Here is a 17,919-nt window from a genome sequence, read left to right as displayed (position 1 = left end):
TCGTACCGGTCCCTGCTTTAGCCAAGTAAATAACCAGATGTGTCAGGGCCAACTCAGCGGGATCGTCTGTACCAAGACCATGTGCTGTGCCACCATTGGACGGGCGTGGGGTCACCCGTGTGAGATGTGCCCTGCCCAACCTCACCCTTGCCGACGAGGTTTCATTCCCAACATTCGCACTGGAGCCTGCCAAGGTAAATGTCATGAACACATAAGAGGATTTTCTCTTATCCATCCTGATGTGTACTGAAAGCTCAAGTGAAGGTTGTCTGCCAGGAGCTTCAGTACAGAAAACATTTATTTGTGTAAATATATGTGCTATATCTATCCTTATATGTCACAAAGCATGACCATGGATTTAGCTCTCCCACCTGACAACCGCTTCAGTGATATTCTTCATAGATGACAAAAACTGTTATGTGTTTGGGACCAAGATAAGGGCATCCAAGAATGACCCTTTTTTGCCTATTGCTAGAGGCCAAAGTTTGTTCCCCTTAATCAAGAAAGCGATTTGGGGGAAAGAAATGTTTGTGTGTGTTCAGGTTTTACCAGCGCTGCAAGTAGAAATATCTTCAGCTGGAAATATTTCATGAGATACGACTGCTTGTGGATTGTGTTGCCTTTAGTTATGTTTCCAAAGGGAACGTTTGGAATTATTTGAATAAAAGTGGATATCTCAACTTTATCATTTTATTCCATTTCCTCTGACCTAATACCTGCCCTCCTTGTTCATTTTTCCTTCATAAGACTTGTAAAACTTTTTATATTATAATTTAATTAATGTGCATGTAGATATTTGGTTTTCTAACATGTTATGATAGATGTATTCAGACATCTGGATAGATCCCAAATAAACTTGTTGGGGATTTCCATGTTGAGACAGTTTCAATATATGGATTTTCCTGGTCACCTTCAATTTAAAACACAAGTAAAATAAAATCTAGAATTTTTCATGTGGATCTGTAGCTCCAGTTTCTGATCAGATCTTCCGCACACTGAGGTTTGATGGATAGCTTCAGTGAAATTTTTCTCTGCTCAATGCTGTTTGCATTTTCAAGATAATCTTATCTCACTTAAAGGTTCTGTCCATGCTATAGCTCTCAGATGACATCCCTTGTGCTGCAAGATGCAGTAAATCAGGCTAATGTTTCACCAGGCTTTAAACTAAGTTACCAATTAACCTTTTCATGTATCTTCGTTCTGGAGCAGTGCTGTTGATAATGGAGCACATGGTCAGCTCTTGTATCTGGTGCTTAGTGCTCTATAAACTTTAATGTTGGGTCTAAACAGAAGTCATATCTCCTTTGAGATCACACAAACAATTAAAATAGGCATAAAAAATGTTTAGAGGTTTTGTTCAATATCCAGGACACTCAGGCAATAACAGCAGAATGGTCTGTTGAGCTCTGATCAGTAAATCCTGTTGGCAGCCTTCAGGATTGTTTTTTTTTTTCCCCACTGGTGGGTTGCAGGGATCTCCATGCAGAGATGCATGAATTCCTTTCTGCATCTGCAACCAATTTGAGCCTTTACCTGTTGTGACCAAGCTATTGCAACCACTGTCTATAGGATAAAACTGAAAATGCAGAGATCTTTCTGGCTGCCTATTGTAATCTGCATTATATGGCCCCAGTCTCTTTGTGTGAGCTTGGCTTATTTATGAGTTGTCACTGTTACTGCAGACAAAACTGGAGAATCAATATCTGCTGCACATGGAAGTGCTGGATCTAGCAGTAAGTGCTGATAACATCCTGAGGTGCTTTGGAAAACAGTGCCCCTTCACAGCTGAGGAGCTCTTGGCTGCAGGCTGAGTGTCCTGGGGCTGGGCTGATGGAACAGCTAACAGTCTGTAGGTTCCCCTCTTTGCCCAGCATCAGATGTTGCTCTCTAAAGGCTGCAGGCAAACCATTTCTCATCTCAGCTACCAGCCTGGAACGAACTCAACTACCCCCATGAGGGAGCAGCCACACTGATCATAGCCTTGCCATCCATATGAAGGTTCTTGCTGAACATGGGGATGTTGGCTTTGGAGAAAATTACACTTTTCTCTCCCTTTTTTTTGTGTAGCTGTCTCAGCAATCTGTCCATTTTATGTCCTTACAGCTAATGCAACTGGTAGATAATTGCTTTGAAAAATATAAATTCACCTACTTGGAGCAAGGCTTCTTATTTCTTATAGATCTATTCTTCACCATCTGAGCTGAACCTTCACCTGTTTCAATGGCTATGATTTCCAGTGTCTTTGCTTTTTTTTTTCCTGTAGATGTGGATGAATGTCAAGCCATTCCTGGACTCTGCCAGGGTGGTAACTGCATCAACACAGTGGGTTCTTATGAATGCAAATGCCCTGCTGGACACAAGCAGAGTGAGACCAGCCACAGATGTGAAGGTAAGACTGCAGACATCTGCACAGCTTCACCAGACTGCTCAGCACACTACTTCCAAGTACTTTCTGAGAACAGAAAAACACGTAAACACCTGAGAATCTCTCAGCAATGCAGGGTATCTTCAAGGCTGGGAAAAGAGAGGTGCAAGAGAGCCTCCACACCTTGATCCTGATTTCCAAGCAGGAATGGGCTCTACAAAGCACCAAGGCAGGTCAGAGAATGCACTGCAGTATGAATTTCTGATCTCCTTCCTGGAGTGCAAAGCAAGGAAATGGGAAACAGATCTTATCCAATCTTCTCTTAAACTCAAAATAGTTTGCTGGTTGCTTTTAGTTGTTGTTGTTTTTCCTGCAGATGTTTTCTGAAGGCTACTTTAATTCCAACACAAGATTCATTGAGCAGAAGGGGTCTCTAGCTCAGCCTTCTGCTTAGATCAGAGCTAGCTTCAAAGCTAGATCAGTTTGCTCAGGGCCTTTTCTGATGGAGTTTTGAATGCTTGAGACCTGTCCTTTTGGGGTTCTTGTCCCAGGAGTGCCACTGTTATGGTGAGGAATAGTTCCCTCATATCCAATTGGTATTTATCTTTTTGCAGCTTGGTGCTTGTAGTTCATAGAGTAAATGAAATGGAGTGGAGTCCAACTGGCTTGTGGTGATTGAAAAAGACAACCAGAAATAACATCACTGCACTGCAGAAGACCTGATTTCATAGGATGAGGGTGTGGAACAAATCAGTATGGTGTTGTTTCACTGATTTGGTGATATTATTCCAACTGATGTGTTGACCAGAACCTGAAATTTGTCCTTGCGTACCAACAAAAATTTGGTGGCAGAGGCAGGAATTGCTTGTCAGAAGTATGGCTACCTACAGCCTCCTTTAAATCAAGGAGACTGATGCCATCCCAGCCCCTGCTTCTCTTCAGATGAATTGCAGATGAGAATGACTTTTTCAGCATTTCTTTTGGAAGTGATGCAGTGTTTCTGGGGCGTGGTTTGTGCTTATCTATGCTGTTTAAGTATTAATTGTCTTCTAAAAGCACTTTGGTGGCGCACCCAGATGCCTTCCACAGGTGAGCAGGTGCAGCTCTACTCTGAGCAGGTGGGCAAGCTGATCTGCAGTGTCAGCAGTCAGATTACAGTCTGTTGATAAAGGTGCAGGAAATGTCAAGGATCAGTCTCAGCAGCTCAGCAGAGCACGATGAAGTGATGCACTGTTCTGCCGTTTCCAAGCAAAATATTTTCCAGGGGATAAGTAGTGTTGTTTGGAAATGGCCAAATGACTTGATCCTCAGAACAGAGGGCTAGTTTTGTTTAGGGTGTGAAAATTTAACTGCATTAAGACTAGTTGTGGTAATTAAAGCAGAATGCTTCCTGGGAGCTCCTGGAACTATCATTTACTCTCTGGCTCAGGATAAGTTGTTCGCTGTTCCACTTGGCTGCATTCAGAACTCACGCAGAAAGCAATGTCTTCATCGCCTTTTCTACACCATAAGACACAGAATTCCGTAGTAAAACCCCAAGGAGGCTGTGTATGCCCCATCCCTGCAGGCATTCAAGGCCAGGCTGGATGTGGCTCTGGGCAGCCTGGGCTGGTGGTTGGCGACCCTGAACATAGTAGGGGGCTGGAACTAAATGATCACTGTGGTCCTTTTCAACCCAGCCCATTCTATGATTCTATTCTGTGATGATTCTATAAAACGTGGGGCACAGACTAGGATTATGTACAGGCAATATATTATCATTCACAGTGTCACCGATCTGGGCACTCTTGATGCTGTGTTGATAGCCTAGCTTCGGTTCCTTAGGGTCCAACCTCAGCAGCTTCTCTATCACTGCTCAGAACGTTCTCTGAGAGGTGTGCAGACCTCTATAGGAAGAACACGCTGTCCCCAAATGTTTTGCAGCAGTTCTTATGCCTTGCCAGGCAGGCTGCGCTTCTCAGAAGTAGAGGAATAAACACTTGTTGCATTTTCCAAACATCTGACAAATGAAAACAACGTTAAACGGTTCCTGTCTCGAATATGAAAGCTCATGCTATAATGAAACCCTGCTGGCCTGTGTATGCCATTTTAAGGATGGAATGTGTTCATTGTGCTCATACAACTCCGTCCCACCTAGCTGGGCTTCAGGAACTACATTTGCCTTTCATTCCTCTCCAAGGCTCTGTTCTAATGAAGACAGGGATGATGAATGCACTAGAATCCAGATGTTTAACCTGGAGTTTGTTTCCAGGTGGCAAAGTTATTTACAGTGGCAGAGCTGTAGGCAGCTAGCTATTAGAAGCAGTCAGCATGCCAGAATCCCACCTTCCTAACACTGTGGGTTTGCAGCATGTGTTTCCTGTGAGATTCCTCCTAAGAGTCATTTCTCAGGGGGGAAAAATCAAAATCACTGTTTCCAAGTGACTGTTCCCATATCCCCACTCTCCTACAGTCCAGACATACACTCTGCTGGTATAATTGAAGCAGTGTTTGTGTCAATGCATGCCATGTGACCTGGGTTCAGCCCTTCAGAAAAACTTTTCCAAAGTGAGACACAGCTATGGAGGTTAATCTTCCGTGGGGGCTGGACAGTCTTTTATGTTGAGAAAACATCTGTGTCGGTGGATTTTTATTGGCAGGATGCCATGAGACTTTCTGAAGTTTGAACAGGAGGGTTTCTTGCAGCTCTCCAGCACCCGTGGACTTGGAAATAGAATCCAAAACAGTCCTTTAACACAGATCTCAGGCAACAAACCAGTTCCCCATATACAATTATGTCCCATGCAATTTGACTAGTCAATGAGCCAAGGCTGGACTATACTAGAACCAACTTTAGCATGCAAAAAAATTGTTCTCATTGCCTTGGTCTGCCTCACCCATGCTGGCCAGGGACCAGACAAAGCACATATGAAATCAGTTTAGCTGGAATTTTCTATACACCAAGATTAAAAACAATCCATTGTCTGAATCTGTCATCCAGATGCAGGGGGCCTCTGTGTGGGTCCTCACTTCCCAGAATGCCTGCAAAAGCAGTGTGATGCAGCCATAAACAGCTTCCTTTCACTCTGCTTCCTGAACAGTCATAAAAAGAGACATCTCCAGCATCTACAGTGTCTGTTCCGTAGTTTATCTTTCCTCAGTCGCTAAAGAGACCACCAAAAGAGTGGTGCTTGCCTTTGGCATAACCTGTTGACTTACAGATCTTTCTGTGAGAGCGACATAAACGTGAAGGATGCTCTAAACTGGCAGGGTTGAGTTTGTTTTTGAGGGCTCGTTTCCCAGACATGAATCACCAACGTGTCCCAACCATGAAGTCAGAAGAAGAAGATACCTTTGTCTGGGCTGTCACTGCTCCATGTGCTTCATGTGAGTCACTGCAACTATGTGAATAGGAGAACAGAGAACTGGCATCTTGTCAGGGGTTTATCCGACGCTAACGCTGTATGAAGTTGTTATTTAGAATGGAAGGGAATGACACAAGGCTGTGCCAGGAGAGGTTCAGACTGGACATTAGGAAAAATTTCTTAATCGTGAAGGTGATTAAACACTGATAAAGGTTTCCTGGAGAGGCAGCTGGTGCCCTGTTCCTGTCAACACTCAAGGGACATTTGGATAATGCCTTCACTCATATGCGTAAACTTTTGGTTAGCCCTGAAGTTGTCAGGCAGTTGGACTTGATGACCGTTGCAGATCTCTTCCAATTGAACTATCCCATCCCATCCTATCCCATCCTATCCAATCCTTTCTCAACTCATCCTCTCCTCTCCTCGATATAAAAGAAACTAGACCCTGTCTCAAAGAATTTGCAGAAGCTTTGATATGCCAGGAGCTGCTTACTTGTTAAAACAGATAGAGAACCTCATTCCTGTTCTCCTAAAATAGCTGTACTATTGTAACAGTCCAAGCAACACTGGACCAGGGTTTTAAATCAAGATAATGACCTCAACCATAAGAAGATAAGTTCTTTATCCAGGTGTGCTCCAAAAATAAAACCTCAAAGCTGCAATTCTCTTTTTGAATCTGTTTGTACTTATTTTGCAGCTGGTGAAAACAGTGAATTCTCAGTTTGCACTGAGACCATCTTGCTTAGGAAGAAGAGATGGTTTTCACTTGTTTTCAGATTCTTCATCCAAGCCAAGCAACCAGGAAATATTAAAGCTAGATTAAATACCTCTGTTAAATTCTTCCGTAGTTCCCAGGAGTTTGTGTTTTCTACTTAGAAGATTCCTCCTGGGGAGTGAAGTCAGCAGATGGGATTGTATTTGAGCCAAAGGTCAGAGCCTGTGTCACTGTGTTTGCTGATTAATGATGTCTCCCCCATCAACATAGCAGCATGTAACACCAATCTTCTTCGGGCTGTTTATTGGTGGGAGGATGCTGGGCAGAGATAATGTTAGCTTCCCATATTGATACTTATCTCTTAATGCAAATGGCACCTGGAATCAGGGCTTCATTTTCAGTTTCTGAATCCCCAAAGAGTAAAGATGCTTTTCTTATACAAGATCTACCGTGCTGATAGGCAAGCGTAGGCCCCAATTTCCCAAGCATATCAGAAGGCTGCAAGGCTGGTGTTGAATACACTGGATGAATCTTTGCTTAGCTCTGTAATGAAAATGCTCCATCTGCAAAACAAGAAAACGTGCACACAGGATCGAGTTTGAATTTGAACCTGTATGTCCCCCAAATACAGGGTTGCTCAGTTCTAGAGTTATTTCTGCAACTCATCTTTGATGAATGTGACGGTTTCAAATAGTGGCTTATTTTATGCTTTTGGCCACTGTATTCTGAGTGAGCTCAAGGGATCAAGAATTCTGAGCTCAGGGCTATGAAAGGCATAACGAGAAATTTCTGGCATAGGGAGCTTGCCCGCTCACTTTCTGATAGATAGAGGCACTCTGTGAAACACAGAACACAGAGGAAGAGGAGAGACAAGATCTGAAGGTGAAGAAGGGGTTGCTCTCTTAGCAAGTCCTGAAAACAAAGCCAACTTTGGGAAAACCAAAGGGCTGCATTTATATTGTGTTTGTATGAGAATGTGAGCAAGGAGGGCAGGTGTTGTCAGTTTACTGCTAAACTGACAGATGGAGGAACTGGAAAAGAGCAGCATCTGTTGAGGTTTGCAGGGAGCTAAAAGTGTGCGAGGTCTGAAAGAAGGGTGTGCGTCTATCAAGCTAACTTCTTAACACCTCTGGAAGAAAACAATTGTGGAGGACACAAGAAAACACTTCTGAAAACAGTGGTACAAAATGAAGAAAAACATCACACCTGAAATCAGGCACATCTTCCTTATACAAAGATCTTTATTAAGAAATCAGAAGGAAGGGGGGTTGTTACACCGAGTAACATCTTAAATTACCCTGGAAACAACTATAAGATTATACTTAAGGGAACAATTCCTTTGCTTGTTCTCAAGGGTGGAATCACTGGCTGAATAAATCCTTTCCTTCCATAATTTTAATGGTTCTCTTCCAATAATTTCACTTCTTTTCTTAATACCACTTTCTCTATTGCATGACAAAATTCCTAGCCCACTCTGTTATCAGTGAAGTATGTAATGCCAGTATGTCACCCAAGATGCTTTCCAGAAGTTATTGCCCCAGAAGCAATAACTGTCCTACAACCAAAATTATTCTAGAATGATAAGGTACAAGATGTAGTAAAGCACATAGACAAAAAGCAGACAAGGAGGTGAAAGGTATTGCATACTGTGTGCAACAAGATCTGTTTAAATCCATGCAGACAGATCTTTTTTGACAGTCTGCCTCTACAGGCGGCAGATTCTGCCAAGGAGTAATAGATCCTTTAATTACAAAGCCCACCTCTTTTTACTCACCCATTTCTATTTAGCATTTGTAGACTGACACATTAGATGCTACTTATAACCTTAAGGGCTAATCTGCAGTAGTCTTTTTGTCACAACTAATCCACATTTCAAATTTTCTGATGAAGACAAGGCTCTATTTTTTTTGCTCTGTTGAATCTCATTCATGTTTTAAAATTGGAGGGAGTTTTCCTGTATTTTCCATGAGCTGAGAGGGTAGGCCAGCCCATTTTCCTCCCAAATGGAACACGATAGCCATTTTATTAGCATGTTTTCAATTTTCTTACAAAATGACTACAAAAGAGCTCATTGTTTATATCCATTAAAAGCTCATTTCCATGGATTTAGTGTGGTTTGGAGGGCTGTCTTACTCTCCTCTGTGGTTTCTTTGTGCTTTTTGGAAAGGAAGGCCTGAAAGTCCCGTGTGCTGCACGAGAAGAGGGCTGATGAGGCATGACCTCTGCTACGTGACACAGAGATGTTTTCTCCATCAATTCCTGCATTTTTAGCAGATGGGAAGGTTGGGGTTTCAGCATGTCTGTGGGCACCCAAGTTGGATGGGCTTTGCAGGCTGCAGCTCTCTTTCTGAAGCTCTGTAGCCTTTGGCTTCCAGCATCTTCAGCATTAAGTGATCAGGCCAAATCCAATCCAGCAGTATGAGAGACCAGATCCAAAATCAACGTTTACACTGAATTCCACCATTGTCTGAAGGGCAGAGTGCAAAGAATATGCTTTAATTCTTAGCAGAAAGTTGGAAAAGTCATGAAGTAGCCAGGTTGAAGTTGGAAGAATTCCCTAGGCAGAACTGGAAGCTGGGTCAATGAGAGGTGCACATGTGTGTCCCACTGTGTCAGGCTTCCCCAAGGGCTTCAGCACTGAATGAATCAAAACTCTGAGGCACTTCAGTACAATAAAGAAGGTAGATGTGGTGGGAGAGAAGTGAAACAACAACAAAGACTGGAGCTCAGTTTCTCAAAGTACAGGATGTGAAAGTAGTCTTAAGAAACATTTGCTTTTTTTTCCTGGTGATTCTGTTGCTAACACTCATCTCATCTGAGTGAGGATTTTAAATGGAAAGAAAAAAATTTGCATTTCATTTAACTTTTTGAATGAACTCTGTTTTTCCTTAAGAATGGAATGCGAGTTGCTGTTGCTCCCCGCTGTCCCAACACATTACCTTTTCTTGGGTGACTGACATTCCAAGTACTGATGTCAGCTGGCCTCCAGATCTCTGACACAATGAACTTCAAGGGAGATATGTGGATGTTTTAAACAGTTATTTCTAATAGCATAGTCAGCGTTCACTTTATAAAGGTCTTTCACTTTGAGTGTTCTGCAAATTGTAACCAAACACGGGCCTATTATTAAATGGCAGGGTAGACTGTAGTGATAAAATCTCATTCCCTGCGGGGCCCATGTGGGGGAAGTGTTTTCTATAGATTTGTATTGCTGTCTTTCCAGGCTTCAAATCATGTAATCTGCTGCAGTAACTTTGAATATCAAAGAGATAAAGGAACACTGCACGGATAGAAGCAATGTCTTTTACTCTGTGTAAAAAAAGGCAGCAGAAATTATGCTTTTGAAAGTATACTTTTAGAGTTACTGAGAAACCAAATAAGAATGCATCTTTCTCTCTTGATATCTGATGACATGGACATGAGAAGCAAGACTGGGCAACATAGGAGAACTATGGAGATGCTGATTGCCATTGTAGGGAGAAAATTAATGCAGCTAAAGCTCATTTAGGGTTGAAGCTGACCAGTACTGCGGGGGACAACAACAAGAACTTTTTAAAATTATGATAACAGCAAAAGAAGCAGCAGAGATAATGTTGGCCCATTACTCAATGATGGTCACTTCACAAAATGAGGTGTAGACAAAGCAGAGGTGCTTACTGCCTTCTTCCTCTCTGTAAACTCATGATGAGCCCTATGATTCCCGGAAACCTGACTCTGAGGATCATGACTGTGGCAACGATAAACTCCCCCCCAGTTCTGAACTTGTTTGGGATTTGTTGCTCTGACTGGATGCACATTGTTCTCTGAGTCCTGATGGGATTCATCCCTGGATTTCAAAGAGTTGACTGGTATCATTATGAGACCTATCTCAATTATTTTTCAATGGTCTTGGGAAACTGAAGCAGTCCCAGTTGACTGGAAACTGGCAAATGTTGCTCTAATTTTTAAGAAGAGTAAGGAAGAAAACCCTGATAATTACAGGCCTGTCAGTCTCACTTCAGTGCTTGGAAATTATGGAGAGGTTCATTCCGAAACATATTAAAAAACACTTGAAAGATGGCACGGCCATTGGTCATAGCCGACGTGAATTCATGAGGGGAAGTCCTGTTTAACTAACTTAATTTCCTGTTACAACAAGGAAAGCTACCCATCTAGATGACCCAGAGAAGCCAGCAGATGCTGTTTTTTTCATATTTTAGCAAAGATTGTGATTGCTATCTGTCATAGTATCCATTTGGACAAAATTTCCAGCATGCAGCTGGAGAAGTACGTAATAAAATGGGTGAACAATTGGCCAATGAGTTGAGAGCAAAGGATTATACTGTAAAAGGTTACATCGGTCTGGCAGACACTCACTAGTGTGGGTTCCCAAGAGTCCAAGTTAGGGCCAGTTCTCTTCAAAATTATTGTAAATGATATGAACGTAGGACTCAAACTTGTACTAAGTTTGCAGATGATGCCAAACTGGGAGTAGCTGTTGACTCCTTGAGGTTGTACAGGCCTTGCAGAGAACTGTTTACAAATTAGAGGGCTGAGCAATCACCAGTTATATAGAATTAACAAGAGTACATGCTGGATTCTTCACCAGGGACTGGGTGACCCTGGCTGTGTGTAAAGATGGGGCACAAGAGGATGGAAGGCAGCCTGCAGAAAGGGACCTATGGTTTCTTGCCAAGAGCAAGTTGGGTCTGAGGCAGCAGCATCCCCTGGAGACAAAAGCATTGGGACACCATTCTCAGGCAAAACATTTGGGTTTGGGTGGTGCTGTGTGGAGCTGGGAGCTGGACTCAAGGATCCCATGGGTCCCTTCCAACTTGGGCCGTGCTGCAATTCCATGAAATTTCAGTTACAGTTACAGCTGTCCCCTTTAACACTCCTTCCAAATTTGACTTAAATACCTTTCCTGAAGTATTACAGCTTGTTTACAGTTATACCGGCTTTTCTATACTGTGGCTGAATCTGCAGAAGACCAACATTTATTTGAAAACTGCAAACAGATTATTTCTATACGTTCAGTATTGTCAGAACAGAAGTGCACATCCATGTCAAATCCATTCCTGCCAAGTAACATGAGTCCAAGCTTAGATGCCAATGTTTTCAGTTTTAAAATTATACTTTAAACATTCTAACTTAGGTCTTTGAAACAAGAGAGATAAGAGAGATTACATTTATTAGATCTTTCATACTCGCCCTTGGTTAAGGAGGACAAACAGAGTCACACACAGCTTAAATCACGTTTCGAGTGTCAGATGGCAATCAGTCACATCACACAAAGCTCGTGTTTTTTTAATTTGTTGCATCTCTCATGGGATCTTCAGAATTCCCCATGTATTGAAAAGTTTCCCATAGGGCGGATCAGCACTGCCATAGTAGCGCTCATGCTTGAGAGCATTTAAATACTCCATGACAGAAGCTGTCCCTTGAAATTAATTAGTATTTTGCTGTGATTGTTATCTTTTTGTGTATCTCTGCAGCTATGAACCTAGAGCTCGATTCTTGCAGAAAACCATTAAACTGACATTGGAACCATTGCTTCTACTTCCTTTGGGAGATGAAGTACAAATTCAATCTGAGATTTCACCACTGAAGGAAAGAAAGTGATATTCTCTAAGCCCCTCAGATCACACCCCTCTCTACAGGATCAGTCCTTTATGTGTAAGGAGGGGTCTGGTCTGGAGATGGTGCCTGGATGCAGGACTGGAGTGGATGCTGAGTTTGAGGACAGCCCTGAACGGGAGGAGCTGCTGACTCCCTCAAGGGCAGAGAGGCCTTGCAGAGACCTTGACACACGGCAGGGCTGGGCGATCCTCAGCAGCATGAAGTGCAGCCAGAGCAAGGGCAATAAACTGTAATTATCTGATGGCCATCACTGTCCCACATTGCAGGCAAAGGCTAGTGGTAGTGGAGTCACCAGGCCTGAGAAGCAAGGAGTGAAGGCTCCTGGCAGGCAGTCTAATTTTAGAGCCAATGATGAAGTTTATGACTGTTTCTGAAGGACTGAGGACAATACTAATTCCATGACAGTCACCTCTGTGCTATTTCATGTCCCCCTCATCCCAGTTTGGCTCCCAATAACAATTGCACTGGTTCTGTGAAACCCCTGCAGTCACCCCTCCCACTTGGTACAGGCACAACTTAGATACGAACCTTGGATGAATTTCCCAGGTCCCTCTCCAATGGAGATACATCTATCCTGGGGAATCCACTGTAATTGGAGGAATAGGAATTGCTTCCAAAGAAGGGCCTTATTTTTCATGGTAGAGAAGTTCATGTGAGACTATACATCTGAACTGTCCTGAAGGTACATTTAGATGTTGTAGTGAGGGCATGATTTAGTGAGAAACTAATTAACATTAATTAACAGCCTCCTGAAACAGGGCATTAGCTTGGTGGACTGTCTAATGAAAAAGCTGACTCTTGAGATCAGTGGTCCAATCCTTAATTGTTCAGGCACTGCTAAATAATTACGTGTAGGAAGTAGTTTCGACAGAGCCTGTGTGGACCATTGGGACAGAGTTATGAGCTTTCCCTTAGGAAAAGAAAACATGTTCAGGTAGGATTGATGGTTGGTTGGAAAATGTTGGTGGTTGTGGAGCTGTTTGCTTGGAGGCAGAATTCCTTATAGGGAATCCAGCTGCTATAACAGGAAGGAGATGTGAGCAAGGAACAAAGAGGAGTTCAGCTTTGCAGTGATGGGTGGGGAGGAAAATCTCCTATCTGGAGCTGCCTGTCAGAGAAGGGGAGGCTTCGTTTGCAGATTCAAGGCAAGACCAGATAGGGAATTGAAGTCTAAACTGATTATTCCTCTTTGATAATCTCCTCCCCTCTGGAGGTGAGATCTCCAGAGGGGAGGAATGCAACACTTTCCTAAGGCTTTTCTCACTGAGGAGATAAATTTCTGGTGGCCTCAGAGTGTTCCCAGATGAGACTGACTTTTACAGGCATTAAGTTAGATGAGCTGAATTCAACCTGAGTATTGGAGAGCCCTTTCCCTGGATACCAAAACAACGGTTTAATTACCATTGTTGTAAAGCTACCTACTTGACTCCAGCCTGAATTTCACCTTTCATCTTTTCTTTTTGAGATTGTAGGGCATTGTGATGTCAGAATCATTTTTGTGTTTCTTATTTTTATGATCCAGTCACATCCCCCTGTTTCTTGCATAGATACCAAACTGAGTCCTGCAAATACGTTAATGTCAGACAGGTTTTTCCAGGCTTGAGTCATTCCCCTGGACTGAGAACCACTCCATGTAATTAATATCCTGCTGTAAGAGCTGGCACCACACAGAACTGTGATGTCTTTCAGAGGTAACATCACCCACTTGCTTCTGCTGTGTATTTCTCCTACATGTCTTCAGTCCTGCATTAGCATCACTAGCCACTGCATGGCACTGTGAGATTACAGTCAGACATTTCCTTCCTAACTCATTTCCTTCCTAACTCATTTTTTTCTCAGTTTCACACGGGACAGGAAGAAGCTCAGTAGCCTTTTGAGCAGCCCACACCGATTTCATACAGAAATTTCTTATCCAGTTCTGAAATGCATTGCTGTAACTCATACATACCCACAGTGGCCATGAGTTCCATTTCCCTGACAGCATGTTTATGCTGCTTTCATCATTGAAGTCTATCAGTTCATGTCTTCTAAAGGCATCCTCCATTTCCACTCCCAGATGAGAGAATCATAGAATCCTTAGATTTGGGAGGGATCTTTAAAGGCCATCCAGACCAACTCCCGTGCAATGAGCAGGGACAGCACAGTTCCATCAGGTTGCCCAGGTTGCCCAGCCTTGCCTTAAAAGTCTCCAGGGATAGCACACATTGATGTTCTGCCTGTTTTTTTGCATGTTTGTCTTTGCCTGCAGTAACTTTACCCTCTGCACATGGTAACACCACAGCTGGTGCAAGTCTGTTGTGCTGTTCACATCAGAAAAGCCTCCTCGAAGGATCAGACTTTGACCTAAGCTGCACTTAAATTGCATATAAAACCCTCCATTCACATGCAAAACTGTGATAGGTTTAAAATACAATAAATAAAGGTGTTTATCAGAAAGTGCTTATTCTGCCAATTGCTAAGAGTTTGGGTTTTTGTTTTTTGTGTTGTTTTTTTTTTGCCACTGTAAAAATCTCTCCAGAAAATATTCCTTCTTTTACTCATCCCCTGGACCATAACCACCAACTGATTGTTTTGAGTGCACTGATTGGTGGTTGGATCTGATTCTACCTCAACTTCTGGCAGAGATTTCAGTTGGCAGTAGAGGCAAATCTACAGCCTTGATTCCAGTCAGCTGCTCCAGAATCGTATCAGGGCCCCATACATTTAACAACACTGACATTTTGGCCAAAATGTGTGGAAAACAGCTTACTAATTGCAAAACTACTAATTTGGAAGTCTTTTCCCACTGGTTTTCCTCAAATCCCGGGTGATAGATACACCCAAACGCCACCGTCTGCTTCTCTTTGCTTGTATTTTGCACCTTGTCCTCACACTGTTCAGTTACAGTTTGGTGTTTGTTAAGCTGTAGCCTTTGACCTTTCTCCATGGTTTTCCGTTTGTTGTTAAGCAGAATTTTCATAAGGGTATGAAGCTCTTCAAATAGTGCATAAGAAATAGCGACCCCAAGAATATCCTCAAAGTTCTACTTGAGCTGGTCTGGACAGGAAGATTGGGAAAACTGCACAGAAAACTGTAGCTTCTCATCTTGCCAGCATGGATTAGAATGTAACTCTGAGCAAGATTTCAAAACTAGATGCTCAGTTTTGGGATTGAGGCTCAGAAAGCCGGCTGTTGTGCCTTCCTGTAATGCCATTACTTTCCACGGTGTCGTGGTTTAACCCCATAGGCAGCTGTGTACCACACAGCTACTTGCTCACTCTTCCCCCAGTGAGATAGAGGAGAAAATCAGAAAGGTAAATCTGTGAGAGCTCATGGGTTAAGACAAAGCAAAGGCTGTGTGTGCGAGCAAAGCAAGGAATTCATTCAGTGCTTCCCATTACCAAGCAGATGTCCATCCACTTCCAGAGAAATGAGACTCATCAAAGGTAATGGTTTCTCAGGAAGACAAACGGGATGGCATCACTCCGAATATCCTTCTCTACCTCCTTCTTGTCCCCTCACCTTTGTCGCTAAGCATGTGTTTCTGTCCTAAACTTCCTTTGAGCTGAACATTTTAATTCAGCGTATCCAAAAGCCTGTTGGGGGGAGAGAAAGGCACATGCCTTCATGAAGCTCTCTGAAGAACTCATTGGGGGGAGGGTCTTGTTTTCTCAATGGAGAGTGTTGGGAGTCCACTAAGGGCTTCAAGCATCCTGTGGCAGTCCTTAACACAGCAGCTGTCCTATGTGATCTCAGCTCTGGTCCGGAATCCATGCTGCAGGTGGGAAATGGTTTGCAAGAAAACATAATCCCTTTTGGTTTGTTCTTTTCTAGATGTGGACGAGTGTGGAACAATCTCTGGCGTGTGTGATGGTGGAGAGTGTACCAACACAGCAGGCAGCTACGTGTGCACATGTCCACGTGGTTTCATGACCAGCCACGATGGATCCCGCTGCATTGGTAAGATGCTAACTATCCTTGAAACCCAGACCTCACATCATGACAGTGATTTATAGATCATTCCAAAAGGACACATTGTTCACACAATAGCTGCAAAATGCTGGGTTTGTGTTCAATGTCGGCGGTCCATCACTGTCACAGACGTTGTTGCTCTCCTCCTTGGCTCCTGTGGACCAGGGCTTTTGCCATTTCCCAGCCACAGAAACTTGGACTGCAGTGCTTGAAGTGTTCCATGGGGGTCCTGCTGGGGACATTGAAAGGAGGACTGAGGTAGAAGGTGTCTGGATAGGACAGTGGTCAATTTGAATCAGTTTGAATCACAGAATTGTAGGGATTTGAAGGGACCTCCAGAGATCAAGTCCAACTCCCCTGCCAAAGCAGGCTCCCTACAGCAGGTCAAGAAGGATCCTTGTGCTCCTACCCCTTTTCTACCACATTAGATGTCAGCAAGAGACATCACTGCTCTCCCTGCAACTGAATTTGCAGGCACAGTGTGTGGTTGTGGTTGGCACAAGGTGCAGTGTGTAGGTCCAAGAGAACACCTACCTGAGAACACCTGCCTTCCTGGAGCAAAGAGGGGCCTGGTTGTGAGGAACATCCTGCACCTGTACCTTCATCCTCTTGCTTTGCAGAAGTGAAGGAGCAGGAGAGCTTGCTCTAGAGGTTTTCATAACCAATGCAAATAAATGGTGACTTTTATCATCTTCTCCTTCTTCCTGCTTAGACCATAGGTAACGGCTCATAAATTTCTACTGCCTTAAGCTAATGGTCAGTAGGGCTTAGAACTCACTTGGCTTCATCTCACAGATCTCAGACTCTCAAGACTGAGTTGCTTTGCACTCAGCTGGCTGTCTGGTTTCCTTCCGTATTCAGTAGAGAGAAGGAGGTGCTTCCCAAGCATGGGGCAGGGCACTGGGGACACCCATTCCTGCACATATGCTGAGCCTGTCAGCTAACAAAGCTGCTATGAAAGCTCTTACACATTATCCTGTAGCCTACCTTCCAACCATGATATTCAGTTTCTGGCAACAAAATGACTTCCAGGCCTGCATGGAAATCACTGTCTTGCAGTCCTCATCCTGTAGACTACATGAAGGACTTGGTTGGGCTAGTGTGTGCTGCTTGACAAGCTAAGACATACATGTTCACTTGGTCTCAGTTTGGCTCAATTTTGGCTCTATTTCAAAGCTTTTCAGAACTGGCTCGAGTCCAGGCAAGCTTTCCCCAGGCTTACAGGCTGTTTTGCCTCCAGACTACAGAACCTGGAATGAATCTTGCATGTTTAACAGATCAAAATTCCTTTCCAAGCCTTCTAAATATTTGATGGTCCATTTCTCTTTGTAATAGACAACAGTTTCTATAACAAATAGATCAGCTCTCTGTTTACTTGCTCTCAGCAGGGGCCCTCACTTCAGTCAAAATGAATCCCAGGGTTTGTCTCACTGTTCAACAAGTTAATTTGCCTTTAGAAAGGTAAGGATGCAAGGACGCATAAAGAGAAACTGTTACAAGAAAAGCAAGCATCATTGTTAGTACAGCGGAAAGTGCTAGGTACAGCTTTCTTTCAAAAGACCTGGAAATTAATACCAAAAAAGAAAAAAGGAATTTTCAAGTTCTTTTATATCCCCAGAATCTGCAATAAACATTAATCATGTTCTAGTTCCAGAAAGAAGAAGTCATAAAGTATAACATATGAGTCACCTTGTTTGGGCACCTGATTTTAACAAGAATGGAATTCCTTTCCTCGCTGTTTCCCAGGCCCTGCCACGAGCCCTGCAGAGTGTGATGGCTGCATGATGAGTCAAAGGAACGTTTCTCCACTTTCCTTGAAACCGAGTGCTTCAAGAAAGGAAAACTAAATAAAATTAGAAAGCCAACGTTTAAAAATAGCCCAGCACTTAGCTGCAGCGAACTTAACTGTGCCTAAACTCAATGCA

The 17,919-nt window shown here is 43.2% G+C and overlaps 1 protein-coding gene across 1 annotated transcript; it reads left to right on the top strand.

The window, feature by feature from the left end:
* Positions 1-16,266, top strand: LOC104914637 (fibrillin-1-like). The gene is made up of 3 exons (XM_031557097.1): positions 1-194; positions 2,264-2,389; positions 15,857-16,266. Exons 1-3 carry the CDS (start codon positions 38-40, stop codon positions 16,036-16,038), a joined length of 465 nt encoding a protein of 154 aa, XP_031412957.1. The 5' UTR covers positions 1-37; the 3' UTR covers positions 16,039-16,266.
* Positions 16,267-17,919: the final 1,653 nt, after the last annotated feature.

The sequence above is a fragment of the Meleagris gallopavo genome, chromosome 30 (assembly GCF_000146605.3).
Source record: "Meleagris gallopavo isolate NT-WF06-2002-E0010 breed Aviagen turkey brand Nicholas breeding stock chromosome 30, Turkey_5.1, whole genome shotgun sequence".
Lineage (NCBI taxonomy): Eukaryota > Metazoa > Chordata > Aves > Galliformes > Phasianidae > Meleagris > Meleagris gallopavo.
The sequence above is the reverse complement of the archived record's forward strand: the minus strand, read 5'-3'. Positions and strand labels throughout refer to the sequence as shown.